Source organism: Pezoporus wallicus, unplaced genomic scaffold (genome assembly GCF_028554395.1).
Source record: "Pezoporus wallicus isolate ANWC-B61680 ecotype Strahan unplaced genomic scaffold, APGP_CSIRO_Pwel_v1 contig_9123, whole genome shotgun sequence".
Lineage (NCBI taxonomy): Eukaryota > Metazoa > Chordata > Aves > Psittaciformes > Psittacidae > Pezoporus > Pezoporus wallicus.
The window spans coordinates 517603-533123 of NW_026641571.1; the positions used below are offsets into that span (position 1 = coordinate 517603).

At 58.8% G+C, this 15521-nt stretch overlaps 2 protein-coding genes across 2 annotated transcripts in view; both read left to right on the forward strand.

The window, feature by feature from the left end:
• Positions 1 to 590: 590 nt before the first annotated feature.
• Positions 591 to 13968, forward strand: DENND2D (DENN domain containing 2D). Its single transcript, XM_057424438.1, is given in 16 exon segments — positions 591 to 662; positions 1368 to 1555; positions 2464 to 2716; positions 2719 to 2871; positions 2873 to 2939; positions 5366 to 5544; positions 6009 to 6121; positions 6751 to 6820; positions 7602 to 7679; positions 7783 to 7923; positions 9904 to 10052; positions 10208 to 10385; positions 10738 to 10779; positions 11093 to 11183; positions 11620 to 11859; positions 13125 to 13968. Coding segments are annotated over 16 exon segments (2076 nt in total). The 3' UTR covers positions 13187 to 13968.
• TMEM167B (transmembrane protein 167B) overlaps positions 944 to 15521 on the forward strand; it is a 151022-nt gene continuing 136444 nt past the window's right edge. Inside the window, exon 1 of the mRNA XM_057424489.1 lies at positions 944 to 947. The gene's annotated coding sequence lies outside the window, so the exon portion shown is untranslated. The remainder of the gene's footprint in view (positions 948 to 15521) is intronic.

The window sequence follows — 15521 nt, forward strand, 5'->3', positions numbered from 1 at the left end:
GGGATGCGCCGTGCTAAGAAGCCATGATATCGGTGTCCCATAAGGGCTGGCATCTCTCCTCCTTGCCCAGGCTGACACCAGAGAGTCCCAGCTGGCTCTCAGTCCCCCCCCCCCTACCCTGACAGGTCCCCTACACCCACAAAGCATCCTGAGGAAGAGGAACAGGCAGAGGCCACCCCGTTTAGGGGAGCTGGGGGTGATGAGCAAGCACCGAACAGGGCAGTGAGTGAAGCATCAGCGGCAGGGAGCGTGCAAACACGAATGAACTGAACCTGCACGTCCTCAGCCCATGACCCAACCTCCCAGGAGCCAGAGAGAAAGGTCCCCCTGGAGCAAGGTCCCCTCTCCCACAAGGGCTCCTGGAGATGGTTCTTTGCTCTAATGCTGCCATCCAGTGGGAGAAACTCCCCGGCTGGGAAAGGCTGGAAACAAGAACATCGGGGTCCCCAGCGCAGGGCTGGGGGGGGGGACACCCATCACCAGCCTCGGGACCTCCCTGCCAGGGATGCTGCAGCCACACCTGAGCTTCCATCTCCAAGTCCCAGTCCCAGCTTGGCTGTGATGGGTGTAATAAAACCCGCTCGCACGCCATGTGCTTGAGCTCCTCCAGCATCCTGATGCCCTTCCCAAAACACAGCACTCAGCGAGGGGATGAGGAGGGGGTGAGGATGCACCGGGATGAGGCAAGGGGCAGCAAGCTGGGCGTCAAGAGGAGGAGGAGGCTGAGGAGCTGCAGCGCAAGCAGTGAGGTCGCTCCCGTCCCATGGGATGCTTACAACGGCGTTCCCCGACCGCGGGGCGTTTGGAGGCTGAACGGATTCCAGCCGGATCCCAGCGGGTTTTCATCGGCTCCGGGGCTGAAAATCCAACACAAAACTCCCCGGGGCTGGTTTAGGGAAGTGAAACAACTTTGGCATTGGGGACGGCGCAGCGCAGGGGCAGCGGGGATCCCACAATGCGCCCGTTTGTTGTCCCGGTGGGCGGCAGCCTTCCCGCAGAAAGGAGCTTTCAGTGGGGATGTTCAAGAGCGCAACCTCAAGGTTTGCTGGACCGGGGCCATAGGCACAAAGGGGGCAGTGTTCCCTCGGGAGCGGGGGGGCTTCGGAGCTGGGAACACGGCGCACAAAAGCCGCCGGAGCGGAGTCAAGGCATTATCGAGGCGGGATCACAGGCAGGGACTTGCCTTAAAGAGAGAAGGCAGAAAAGATCTGTGTGTACGGGGAACAAACTCAAGGAATGCGGGGATTTCTCTGCGCTGAGGGCAGCAGCCGCGTTCCCGAAGTGGCTCCGGTTTCCAGGAAAGACGGGATTTTCCTCCAAAATCCAGAGGGAAAACCCCCAACTTTTGATCTCCCCTTTGTGCCAAGAGGAAATTTCTGCCGCGAGCAAGCCCTCAGCGCAAACAAAGCCGCTGCCCACTCCTGCGGGAAGCACGAGTGCTCCTCCACCCATTCAGGATCAGCCAGAACCTATCCCGGACCAGCAACTCCCTGATAACCCCAAAGAGGCTGCAGCATCCTGGCCGGGATAGGTTTCGAAAGCATCCACCCCCTCTGTGAGCTGGCAAATCCCTCCCTGAGCTCCGGCCCACGCTCGGCGAAGGAAAGAGCAGGAAAGGGGCTGGGAGCTGTCGTAAGGAGGGTGTTCGGTGTAGGAAACCTGCTCTTACACCTGCAAGCAGCACCCCCCCGGCACTGAGGCTGAGAACTGTGCCCAGCTCATCACACTTAAGGGCCTCATAACCGAGAGCTCTGTGCTTCGTTACTGCATGAGCCTAAAGGCAGCAGAGGAGATATGAGGGGTGTGGGATGGGGAAAGGAGATCATTGGTTTTCAAGAGTCTTCCCTCGTTGGTGGGTCTGGAGCAGTAAAACCACCCAGCGAGGCCAAGCAGGTCCACAGGCACCCAGCTGCATGCCCAGGCCAGGGCAACCACTGTGTCGCAGCACTAAGGAGCTGCTGTCCCTGTAACAGAGTCAGATGGCAACTGGCCTCCAGCCCCGGAGCTGGCACCTCTGAGTCACTCTGATACGGGCAATAAATCTCTGTCTGATGAAGAAATGCCAGCACAACCCGGCCGGCATTCCCAAGTGGAGTCAGGACAAGCTCTCAGGCCATGGAAGTGAAAGCATCAGGCTGACTCCCCATCACATTGCACTGTGGGAGATCCCAAACCTCCATGGGATCGTTCATCCCAGCAGCACTGGGCATCATCCCTGGCACCAGCGGGTTCCCAGCAGGAAAAGGGCTTGGAGTAGGTAGGGAGGCCAGAGCAGGGCTCAGGCAGGGCTGCTGGATGTTTGGGACCACTTGTTCCCTCTGGTGCAGGGTGAAGCCACCTCTCATTCCCTGTGTCCAGCCATGCCCCATATCCTTCCCCAAGCTCCCCACCAGGATGCTCAGCCCCTTTGCAGGGATGCTTATCTCCCTCGTTCCCGGTGTCCCCGGGACCCCTGTAATCCAGGTCCCTCCCGGGCTCCCCCTGCCTGGTTCTCCTGGCTCCCCGTGCCCGGTGCTCCCGATCTCCCCATTCCCAGTTCTCTCGGATGCCCCATGCCCGCTTCCTCCCAGCACCCTCGTACCCAGGGGTGCTCCCATTCCCGGTGCCTCCGGGACCGCCATGCCCGGGGGCTCTCGGTGCCCGGCGCTCCCGGGACCCCATCAGAGCCCTGGGCGGTCTCCCGGTGCCCGGCCGGTGCCAGGTGCTGCCCGGCTCCCCCCGCTCCTCCTCTCCTCTCCTCTCCTCTCCGCCCCGTCCCGTCCCTCCTCCCCCGGGAAAGCGAAAGCGCGGCGGGCGGAAGCCGAGCCCTCCCCGCCGGGCCGCGCTGCTCCGCACCGGGGCCACACCGCGGCCGCACCGGGGCCACACCGGGGCCGCGGCCACCATGGCTTCCATCGGCAACTTCTTCCGACGGAGCCTGCGGCGCTCCGGCCGCAGAGGTGAGGGTCGGGAGGGGACGCCGGGGACCGCAGCCGGGCTCCGGGAGGTGCCGGTGCCGGTACCGGTGTTCGTGGCGGTGCCGGAGCCCGGCTGCCGGCGGAGCGGGGACTTCCCCGGGGCACATCGGGTGCGACCGACGGTACCCGGAGACCGGCACCGGTTCGGTCCTGCCCGTGCACGCTCACTCTGCGGAGCGCGGCTCGGGCCGCCCGCCCCGGAGCTTGCTCCATCCCCAGGGGCTTAGCCCAGTGCGCCCCATAGCCCAGGAGCTGCCCCATCCCCTGGGACCCCCAGGTGGGGTTCCCCGCTCCCAGAGCCAGCCCCACCGGGTCCCTATCACCACATCCCCCCAGAGCTTTCCCAGCCGAGTGCCAGGACGTGCCGGAGGACAGAGACCACCCGCGGGCACACGGTGCCCCACGACGGGTCAGTGCTGCGAGGCTTTCAGAGGACAGCCCAGGAATCGGCCCTTTGGGATTTGGGAGCTTTCCCGAGCTACCGGATGGGACAACCTGAGAGTTGGGGCGCTCTCCCCTTTTCGGGTCCGTTCAGTGCTGGCTGCCTCTCGCTCTGGGTGCCGGAGAGGCTTTTCCGAGCTCAGCAAAGAAGGGTTGAGAAGGAAAAGCCATTTTCTCCCTGCTGGGGCAGGGTGGGTGCTGCAAGCACGGGCAGCAGAGTCCGTGTCGTTCCCCCCCCCAACCCATCGTGCCTGGCCGGGTTGTGCCACATCGGAGCACAGCCCTCGATAAGCACCCCCGGCTCTGGCTGAGGAAGCTGCTTAAGCAGCAGGATGTCTTTTAACACCACCAGCCCCGGTGCCATCGGGGGCATGCTGGGACCTCTGATGCTGCATTAAACCCATCTGCATGGCCCCCCAGAGCGCCCCTTCTAGCCCAGGGATGGGGGTTGTGGGTTTGGAGGGTTCAGGCTCTGCCTGTGAGGGCTTTGCAGCCAGATCCCACCACACTCTGGGCATGTCCCACCACAGTGGATGTGCTTTGGACAGGCCCATGGGTCACCCTGTGAGAGGCAGACCTGCACCCACTGTCACCAACCGCTCCGGAGCAGCTCTTTGGAAACCCTATGGATGAGATGCACTTGAGAGTGCCTCCTGTATTCCTTGGAATGCGGGACGGGACTGGATAGGCAGCATTTAACCAGACTTTCACCTTTCCCTGACAATCTCCCACGGGAAAACAGCTGATGCCGGTGTCCAGCAAGGATGGGGAACATCAGCAGCCCTCCTCACTGCGCAGCCTGGTTCCCTTCAGTCCCACCAGCAGCAGCCTCCTGCCCCAGCCCTGTAGGGAGGTTGGATTGGAGCCGCTGCTGGAGCATTCCAAGGAGGAGCTGGAGAAGCAAAGAGCATCCTATCAACCCTTGGTGATCCCCACCAAGGACAAACCAGAGGTGTCCACAGTGGGGTCTCATACTCAGGATGCTCCTGCTGCAAGGGGATCTCTTTGGGATGGCTCTCACCTTGCCAAGAGGAAGAACTTGGCATGCAGAGATGGAGCAGCCTCAGGGTAGATGCAGGGGTGGCTTCGTGCGTGTCCCCATCCCGACATCCTGTGATGGGACGGTGAGTGTCACCTTGGATGAGCTTTCTGCTCCCATCGGCTCCTGCTGACCTGGAGCAAAGGCTGGAAGGGTGATTCCAGGAGAAAGGAGGTGGCTGCAGAGCTGGAGGGATGCACAGACGGGTGTCATGCACCAGGGAGGAGGAGGATGGACGATGACTCTGGCATGCAGGGATAAATGGCAGGAGTCAGATGTCCCATCCAGCCACACGTTTGTGTTCCTGCCTGTTCTAGGAGCAGCTCCAGCTTTTCTGTTCCAGCTCCCATTGTTGACAGAGCAGGGACCAAGCCCGGGACAGTTTTGATGCCAGGAACGGGCGATTCAAGGTCACAAGCAGCTGCTGGGAGAGGGAAGGGCTGTGCCATGGCCTGGCTGCAGCCTCACATCAGCCTTTAGCTCAGCTCCTTCCCGGCCCCACCATCATCATCCATTGGAGATGTCAGCCCGGGCTCTTTGCCTTGTTTTTCAGGCTGTGGCAGCTGATGCTTTCCCAGGGAATCGCTTTGCTTTGGGAGCTGTGGTTTAGGGAAAACCCTCAAGGAGCTCATTTACAATGAGCAGCTCCCAGGACTGAAGACACGCGGCAGGGAGAGGTTGGGATTCATTTTACTGGAGCCTTTGGAGGTGCTCAAACGAGACCCACACTGGTTGCTTGCTGGGGTTGGTTTTCCCTAAAGGAATAACATTACCAGCTGGGAAATCATTCCCACACCTCTGCTCTGCCCCATCCCACCTCTGGCTCTGCTCCGGGATGGAGCAAAGGAGGGCTGGGGGCAGCGGATGCCGCTTTGGTTTCCCCCCAAGGCCCCATAAAAGCCATTGCTCTTTTCCTACCCGTGTCCAGGCAAAGAGGAGGCTCCTGGTGCAGAGAACCCCTCGCGGGTGCCGCAGGGGAAGGCCGGGGAGCGGAGCCCTCTCCTCTATTCTGCTGGCCAGTTCTTCTTCGAGTACCTGGTGGTGGTGTCCCTGAGGAAGGTGCTGGATGGACGTTACGAGCCCAAGATAACCTACCAGTTCCCAAAGGTGCGCGGTCCAGCCTTCCCAGGGGGATGAGCTTTCCAGACTCAGAGGAAAAGGGGGCTCTGCTCCATCGCAAGAGCCAGGGAAGGAGAACAGAGAAGGAGCTCATGGCCTTGAGCTGTGGCCCCAAACCCCAGGGCTTTGCCTGCCTGGTCCAAGCCCAGGGTCCCGAACCCCAGGGCAATAATCCCAGGGATGCTCCATGAATTCCTGTCCCAGGAGGGGGGGAAATCTCACCTTGGGGAGGTGGCACAGGAGGAGAACCCTGTTTGGAGAGTGGCCCCTGGGTGCCTCTGCTGTGTCCCGTAATCCATGGGGGAAGAGGCAGAAGCTGGAGAGATGCACAGGGATGTGCAGCATCTTCTGCTTCGGTTTGAGCTAGGGTTTGCTTTGCAACACACCTACCCCGTGCCCCGGGACCGTGGGCACCCTCCATCACCCTGACTCTGAGCATCGCTTCATTCCAGCGTGAGAACTTGCTGAAGGGCCAGAAGGAGGAGGAGGAGCGTCTCCTGCAGGCCATCCCCCTCTTCTGCTTCCCCGATGGCAACAACTGGGCCCCTGTCACCGAGTTCACCAGGTACCAACCCCATTGCGGGCTCTGGGCTGGGGGAGCCATCCTATCCCTTCCCACTCCATTCAATCTCATCCCATCCCTTCCCATCCCATTCCTTCCCATCCCATCGCATCCCATCCCATCCCACCCCAACTCATCCCATTCCTTCCCTTCCCATCCCATTCCTTCCCATCCCATTCCATCCCATCACATCCCTTCCCACCCCATCCCTTCCCATTCCATCCCATCCCTTCCCATCCTTTCCTATTCCGTCCCATTCTATCCCATCCCATTCCATCCCACCCCAACTCATTCCATTCCATCCTTTCCTATCCCATTCCTTCTCTTCCCATCCCATCCCTTCCCATTCCGTCCCTTCCTATCCCATTCCTTCCCTTCCCATCCCTTCCCATTCCATCCCTTCCTATCCCATTCCTTCCCATCCCTTTGCATCCCTTCAAATCCCATTCTTTCCCTTCCCATCCCATTCCTTCCCTTCCCATCCCTTCCCATTCCATCCCTTCCCTTCCCATTCCTTTGCATCCCTTTGCATCCCATTCCATCCCATCACATCCCTTCCCATCCCATCCCTTCCCATCCCCTCCCTTCCCACCCCACCCCACCCCATCCCCATGTGTTGTCTCTCCTTGCAGTGAGACCTTTTCCTTCGTCCTCACCAACGTGGATGGCAGCAGAAAGATCGGCTACTGCAGGCGGCTGCTGGTGAGCACCTCCCTGCACAGGCGCCCATTGCTGGGTCAGTGGTGGCCGGGTCACCCGTGCCCACGGTGGGACACGATGCTTCTGCCGTACCCAAAGCCTAGGGAGGTGCCTTAGGAAGCCGCTTGCCTTGACAGAGGTGGTGACAAGCATCGGGATGGGGATGTGCACCCAGATGCCCTCAACCCTGTTTCAAAGGTTGCTTCTGAGCTGCTGGATTTGGCCAGCTCAGGGGCTGCAAGGGGTGATGGAGATGTTCTTTGGCTGCTCATCGATGCACAGCCTGCTTAAACACGGACATAAAGCCACAGGGCCATCCATCCACCACGGCTTGGTGACCTGCTGGATGCCACCACCCTTCATTCTCTCCTGAAACTTCCCACTTGTGCACCCAGGGCTGAGCTCTGCCTGGTCTGAAGCGGATGCCCTGAAGGCTGAAAGCTCAGAGGGTGAATAGACCCAGGAGAGTCCAGTTGGAAAGGGGAAAAGAAGCCTGGGCCCTCATCCCGATGGTCCCTAATTCAGCAGGAGGCAGGATTAGCCCCAAGGATGCCTCAGAGGATGCGTGGTGGAGTTTGGGAATATCCCAACGTGATTAATGGCGTTGGCATCTGAATTCCCAAGCACCCTCTGCTTTCCAGCCCCAACAGCATCCATGAACCCCAGCTCTGAAACTCCCCCAGCGAGTGACTGGGTATTCTGGGGAGGGGGTGTCTGGGTGAGCGTGGAGGCGGTGCAGTGGGGCTGGCTGATCCCCAAACCCCTTCTCCCATCCTTTTTCCAGCCATCGGGCCGTGGCGTCCGCCTCCCTGAGGTCTTCTGCATCATCAGCTGCCTGGGCTGCTTTGGGCTCTTCTCCAAGGTAGGGATGCGGTGGTGCCGTGGGGCACGGTGCCGGCCCCAGCAGCCTCTCTGTTGCCTGCCAGGGTTTCAGGGGTCGCTTTCCCCCCCCGCTCCCTCTGCAGATCCTGGATGAGGTGGAGAAGAGGCGGCAGATCTCCATGGCAGTGATTTACCCCTTCATGCAGGGCCTGCGGGAATCGCCCTTCCCAGCTCCAGGGAAAACCGTCACCATCAAAAGCTTCATCCCCGAGGCAGGCACGGAGGTTGGTGGGGGGCCCTGGGCTGCTCCCACATAGGGAGCGCCCTCCACACCCATAGAACCCATGGGTGCAGTGGGGCAGGCTGGGGGCCTCATGGCCTGGGAATACGGGTGCCGCATCCCTCCTGGGCCAGGAGGAGAGCAGCAAGCAGGGAGGATGAGGATGGAGCCCACCTAGAGGTGATGCTGCCCCATCTCTGCAGCTGCATCAGCCTTGAGCTGGAGCTGCCAGACCCCATTTAACAGGTGGGTGCTTGCAGGGGGTCTGTGTGGGATGTCCCAGGCTGCAGCTTCTGGGGCAGCAGCACAAGAGGGACGTGGAGCTGTTGGAGCAAGGCCAGAGGAGGCCGTGGAGATGCTGCAAGGGCTGGAGCAGCTCTGCTCTGGAGCCAGGCTGAGAGAGCTGGGCTGGGGCAGCCTGGAGAAGAGAAGGCTCCTGAAGGGGAGACCTGAGAGCAGCTCCAGTGCCTGAAGGGGCTGCAGGAAAGCTGGAGAGGGGCTTGGGACAAGGGACATAGGGACAGGCCAAGGGGAATGGCTTTAACCTGCCCGAGGGGAGACTGAGATGAGCTCTTAGGCAGAAGCTCTTCCCTGTGAGGGTGCTGAGGCGCTGGCACAGGGTGCCCAGAGAAGCTGTGGCTGCCCCATCCCTGGCAGTGTTCAAGGCCAGGTTGGACACAGGGGCTTGGAGCAAGCTGCTCTATGGAAGGGGTCCCTGCCTGTGGCAGGGGTTGGAGCTGGAGGAGCTGATGCACCAAGCCCAGCCTTTACCTGCACTAAGCACAACCAAGCACGGTGCCCATGGGGCTCCTCTCACCCCCACACAGCCCAGGCTCGTGCAGGCAGAGCCTTTCCTTGGGGCAAAACTGGGGTGGAAAAACCAAGAAGGATCTGCCCTGGCACCGGCAACGCAACCTCGGTGCTGAGCACCCAGGGATGCATCCTGCCGGGGGGGGTCCGAGAGCCACGTCCCTCCTGTGCAGGGCAATGGGGCGGCTGGGTATCAAACTGCAGGAGGTTTCTGCCTGCCGGAAGGCTTGTGCAAGGGCTCTGCAGGTTGCTCAATGCTCTGGCCAAGGGCCCAGCAGGGAGGATGGGTAAGGAAGTTCTTCGAAAGAGCTGGGCTCTGAGGCTCCAGGCAGGGGCTGAGCGGGTGGAGGAGATCAGGGAAAGGGTTGGGAATGTTCAGGATTGGGGCTGGAAAAGGGCTGGGGAGCCCGGCCAAGCCCTGTGCTGGGAGCTGCTGCCCGGCACACGGAGCACAGGGATTTCCCCCCTCTGAAGCCAGGGAAGAGGGGCCAGGGCTGTGTCATGATGCTCCTGTTAACCCTTCAGTGGTCACCAGCTCGGGGCTGCCTGCAGCAGGGCAGAGCTTCCACCTGGGTTTGGGAGACCAACCAACCATCCACCTGGCAATGGCCATCACATCATGCACCTTGGGGCCACCCTAGCCAGGAATCAGCGATTCTGACCCCAGAGAGGCTTCTGAGGAAGCTTTGCTGGCTTTATAGCCCTACCTAGAAGCTGCTGCTACCAATGAGCTGTCAGGCACTGAGATGGGGGCACGTCCCTGCCCACCTCCTCCCAGGGACTTGGGAAAAGAGGCATTTTGGTTAAAAACCCAGTGCCCAAATAACCGAATCCCACAGTGCCGCTGGCTCCCTGCAGCCCCAGTGCTGCACAGCCTAAATCCCCAGGCAGGACAAGGACAAGATGAGGTTTGGTCCTTGCAGAGGGATGCAGTGCTCAAGGGCAGGTTGGACGCAGGGGTTTGGAGCAAGCTGCTCTAGTGGAAGGTGTCCCTGACCATGGTAAGGGGTTGGAGCTGGGTGAGCTTTAAGGTCCCTTCAACCCAAACCCCTCTGTGGGTCTACGATTCCAAGCTGCTTCAAGCTCTGGGTCATTGATGGCTCCTGCATCACCTCGGGAGGCCAGGGGAGAGCTGCACCTCCTAAGCCAGGGTTTGGTGGCTCTCCCTTGGCAGCTCATTGAGCTCACCCGGCCTGTGGATGCCCACCTGGAGCACGTGGAGTTTCAGGCTCTGCTCCAGCAGCTCAGCCCCCAGCTCATCCTGCACATCTTTGCCTCGGCCGTGCTGGAGCGACGGCTCATCTTCCTGGCGCAGGAGCTCAGGTGAGCCTGACCTGGTGGGTAAAAGCCCATAAAAGCTCATTCAGACCCTTGGAGGAGGGAAGGACGCAGCTGAGCTTGGGCTGGGATCTTCCCTCCAAAGTGCTGAAATCCCCTTTCCTCTCGTGATGCCACCACGACGGCTCCTTGCCCCGCAGCGTCCTCTCGCAGTGCATCCACGCCGTGGCCGCTCTCCTCTACCCCTTCACCTGGGCTCACACCTACATCCCCGTGGTACCCGAGTGCCTGCTCGACACCGTCTGCTGCCCCACGCCCTTCATGGTCGGCATCCAGCTGCGGCACCTGGAGCGGGTCCTGGACCAGCCGATGGAGGAGGTATTTCATCCCGGCAGGGGAGCACATCCGGATGGGTACTCAGTGACTCTGGGGCTGGGGTGGCTCCAGGCCTGGAGGCTTTGCTTGTGCCCTTTTCCCATCCCTGGAAGCTGGAGATTGGGGCTTCTTGCATGTCCCCTCCTGTTGGCAGTGTCTCCACATCCCCCTTGGCACTGTCGGACACCTCAGGACCTACAATCCTGACCCCGGGTGTCAGGGAGCTGCTGCTGGCATCAGAGGCACTGATCCCACCCTCATGGGCTGCAGACACACTGCCCTGAGCCCAAAACATGTGGGAGGAAGCCCAGATGCCTTGGTAGGGCTAAACCTGGTCCTCTCTGCTCTCTTCTAGGCTCTGATCATTGACCTCTGTGAAGGGAAGATCCTCCGGGCGGTAGGTACCCCCCGTGCAGGGCTTGGGGCTGGGGTGGGCTCTAGGAAGGGCCCCTTTCCCCCTCTGTACCAGCTTCCCAGCAGCTTTCACATTCTGGTGGGCAGAGACGTCTCAGTGTCACCCATGCAGGGGGAATGTCCCATGAAGGGATGTCTATGGCCACTGCATCCAACTTGCGTGGTCCACGTGTTGGACATCCCACTCCCAGCATCACCCTGCAGTGATAATCACCTAACTGGGCGACCACTGCCTGTGCCCATCTCAGCCAGGTTCCCACCAGTACCACCTTCTTCATGGTGCCCTTGCCTTCCAGGTTGGCGATGAGGAGGAGATCTTGCCCATCAAGCTGCAGAATGAGATGCTGACGTCTCTGAGCAGGCACAACAACAACAACAACGTGCACAGTAAGGATGCTTCTTTCTGTACAGTAAAACACACACAAGCTGCTCTCTGCAGATGGCCAGAGTCCTCAGTGAAACTATATCCCTAAAGGGATGTGTCTGGGATGTTTCTGCCCCAATTTGCACCTAAATGCAGCCACAGGAGGGAAATCCCTCGGCATTTGCCCTGTCCTGCAGAACACGAGAGCAGGAACACCTAATTCTGCTGATAAAAACCAGCTTTTGCCAATATTTGGCCTGCAAAGATGCTGCCACCCTGGAAAGCAAAGAGCAAAGAGGCAGTGCTCCCTTAGCAAAAGGTCTCAGCTTGGCTTAGTGGCAGAGGGAGGTTTGAAGCAAATCATTCCTTGGGATGCAAGCACAAGGGGTTAAAATGAGACCGTTCTTTGTGCGTTCAGAGGTCCCATCCCCACCTCTCGTGCTCCGCGTCCCCTTCCAGCACCCGAGCAGGTGAACACGCTCGTCTCCGAGGCCTTCGTGCACTTCTTTGTGCGGACGGTGGGCCACTACGCCTCGCACATCAAGTGGAGCAAAAGCGGAGCAGGAACCTTCCAGGAGCGAGCCTTCTGCAAGGCCGTGGCCTCCAGGAGCAGCCGCAAGTTCGTGAAGAAGTTTGTGAAGACCAACATGTTCTCCCTGTTTATTGAGGAAGCAGAAAAGAGCAGGATCCCCCAGGAAGGTAACGGCCCCGTCCCTCCCCTCGCGGGGTGGGTGAGCTCTGCAAGGCTTGGTTAAGGGAAAGAGATGCTCCATGCACCGAGAGGGATGCAGCTGGAGGCTGAGGGGGCCCAGGGCAGCGAGCAGCGCCCGTTTGCTTCAACACCTGCGTTTCTCTGAAGCAATGAAACCCACCCCTGGGCTCGTGCCAGCTCTCGTTGCTTGCCTGGGATGGGGCAGGCTTCCCCAGAGCGCAGTGTTTCAGCAACCGTGCCAGTAGCAACACAAAGATTTGGCTTGGACGCAGGCAGCAGCTGGGAGCTGGCTCCTGATGGTGCTGCCTGTGAGCCCTGACTCATCTCTGCACAGCCAGGCTGGACCTTCCCCTCTCCCGGGCATTTCCAGGGCACTGGGCAGAGCTGAGCCTGCTCCCAGCCCGGGATGAGGGCAAATGGGAGACAGTGGGTGAGGAAGCCACCCAAAACACCACCAGTGGCCAGAGACATCCTGGCATTACTTTGGGTTGAGGCCGTTTCCTCTTGTCCCATCCCTTGTTCCTTGGCAGCAGAGCCCAGCCCCTCCTGGCTCCATCCTCCTCTCAGGCACTTGTAGGCAGCCATCAGGTCCCCCCTGAGCCTTCTCTTCTCCAGCCTGAACCCCCCAGGTCCCTCAGCCCTTCCCCATCACACTTGTGCTCCAGGCCCTGCACCAGCTCCATTCCCTTCTCTGGCCCCGCTCCAGCACCTCAATGTCTCTCCTGCAGTGAGGGGCCCAGAGCTGAACACAGGATTCGAGGTGCAGCCTCACCAGTGCCCAGCGCAGGGGCACAATCCCTGCCCTGGCCCTGCTGCCGCACTGGTGCTGATCCAGGCCAGGATGCTGGGGGCTTCCTGGCTGCCTGGGTGGACATGGATCTGGGTCTGCCTGGAGTTGGGAAAGACGAATGGCCCAATCCCAGCTTTCTCATCTTATTCCCAGTCTATGTCACCTTTTTGGCAACTACCCTAGGAACAGGGTCTCCAATTTTCTCTCTTCCTTGGTGGCTGGAGAGGAACTACAAGAACTGAACAGGAGTGAACATATGGGTTAAAACCTTAGCCTAACCCAGCATTATAAAGCCCATTTTGGGTAGGTGGGAGGGACGGGGTGGAACTGCAACACCCAGGATTTCCCAGGGCTCCTCACCTGGCTGCAGCTGTCCATCACCCAGCAGAGTTTGGCTCCCGCATTCCCAGCACTCTGCAGCCCAACACTTGCCTCTCCCTGACGACCTCTCCTCATCCACAGCGTATTTCCAGCGGAAAATAACAGAGTACCGGCAACAGAAGAAGCACCGAAGGGATTCTTGAAGCCCGGCCTGGAGCAGGGTCACTGCCAGCAGCACCACACAGCACGGACTCTGCCCCATCCAAGGGCAGAGCACCCCTGCCTCTGCTGGATGTGTCCACCAGTTCCTACCCATCTGTGACTCACGAGATGTCTGGGCAGCACCAAACACCAGTTCCCAGCTTTTCCCTTTTTCCTCAGGGCACCATGGCACTGGAAAACTCTGTTTGCACAGAGCTAGCAAGCAGGCTGTGCTCTCTCCTCTGCTCTCACTAGCACCAGGCACAAACTGCAGCTCCCAGTGCCCAGCCCTGGGCAGAGACTTGGACCCACCAGGACCTCAGGCAGCACTGAGGGAAGTTGGGGAGCTGGCTGCAGGACAACAAAGGCTGTAGAGTAGTTGTTAGAGAAGATGAGTAGAAATAGTGTTATTTCCCATGCAAGCAAAGCTAGGGTTTGCAAATCAGTAACATCCTATGGGACAAGCTTCCAAGGTTTCTATTATTAACAAGTGTTTAATTGGATTTTCTATCAAGATATACTCATTGTTAAATAGCAGCAGGAACTGTTATGGTGGGTTGTAGTGGTTTCCTCTACAGCAGCTGCCTGGGACCACTTAGAGCCCAGTTTAGCTCTTTATAGAAACAAAAAGAGTCTTTTCCAGCAGGTTATTTATTTGTGCTATAAGCAAACTGTGAAGGCCACTGGGCTGTGTTTTGTAGTAGAGGGAAATGGCTGATCAACAGCTTCGAGTGGGGAGGAAGTATTTGTTAAATCCAGCAGTAAAACACATCAACATCCTCCTTGTCTCTGGTTTTGATGTCAACTTCTTTTAAACCCCCGCAGTTCATTGAAGCCCTGACTCCGAAACGATGCCTGCAGCTGAGTTGAAGCTGAACTCTGGTTCTCCCCCTTTCCTAATGCACTCGTACAGGGAATAAATATTGCAGCAGGGGAAGCTGGGTTTCCTTCCCAGGCAAACCAGGGCCAGATACTTGCCCCAGCAAGGGCTGGGGTTCCTGATCAGCAAGTTTCAAGGGTTGGTCTGAACACTGAAAAGAAGCTTGATATTATCATTACTCACCTCACTGGTGCAAACTGGCAAGAGCTTTAGTGTCCTTCCTTTGATGCCAGAGGATGACAGGCTGCCTATTGCAAGAAGTGTGCACTTCCCTGTGATCAGTCAAGAAGACACCGTGCTGAAGGGGCAGATGCTGAATAAAATACCGTATTTCCTTCCTTTGAGCACAGCCTGCCTCCCTCAAACCTCCTGCAGGGAGATGGTCTTTGCTGCTAGAGACACCTGGGGACACTCAGCTGCTGTTTGCCAGGAGCAGGACCACGTCCAGGGCTCAGGTCACGCTGCAGCACATCAGAACTCACAGCATATTTCCCTCCTGCAAAGCTTTGTCTACCACTTGATCTGCATCTACAAGAGTCAGTAAAACAGTGCCAAGAAATGCTTCCCTGGACTGGAAAGTGCTCATTTATTCTCCTAAATCATTAACATAGCTCCCAGCATAGCACTGGCCGACTCACACTCATGCAAACAACTCCTGGGCATGGACTGGGAGTCAGCACAGGAATGCATCCTGATCTGTGGTTCAATTCCTGCTACGCAGCTGCCCTGCTTGGAAGATAAGGTTCATGTTTTGGCATGTATCACCCTCTGCCAGTTGCCTTGGTGCCAGCAAATAGCCCTGGGCATATTGAATCCACCAGAGCCAATGCAGTCAGTATTGCTAAATGCCATCAGATTGTGCTGGTACCAACAATAGACACAGCTCCTACCTCAGATCACTTCCCACCTGGCTCTAACCTCAGAACAGGGCTGCAGTCTTCACCTCCTGCTCTCTGATGATTAAACATCTCTGCAATGCCATTCCAAACACAAAGAGGGGGGCACAGCAGCACTGGATGTACCTGGTGCATGCAGGGTAGGAAGGAAAGAAGCCACAAACACTTGTAGGAAACAAGACTGACATTCAAATGAAACAGAAACAGACCCTGAGGCATCTTGAGCTGCCTCTCTCCTGCACCAAACTGCTTGCCAAAGCAAGGAGCTTCCTTTACCAAGTTCTTGCAAGAGGCAACACTCCAACCCCAAGCAGCAATTTGCAGCTTGCCTTTAGAGAGTTTCAGGGGGAAGCCTGCTTTCACAGCAGACAGGTTGCGTTTGCACTGAAGGGAGGGCACCCAGACACAGGGCTTCCGGGAAGCTCGACAGGCTCTTGCAGAAGCTCCTCCTTCCAAGCGTCTTCTGAAGGCAACAGAAAGTGAAAAAGCATGGCAAAAAGTCAGGCTGAGCCCACAAAACCTCTGTTCCCCTTCTCGACACCTCAGGCAACCTCAGCTCTC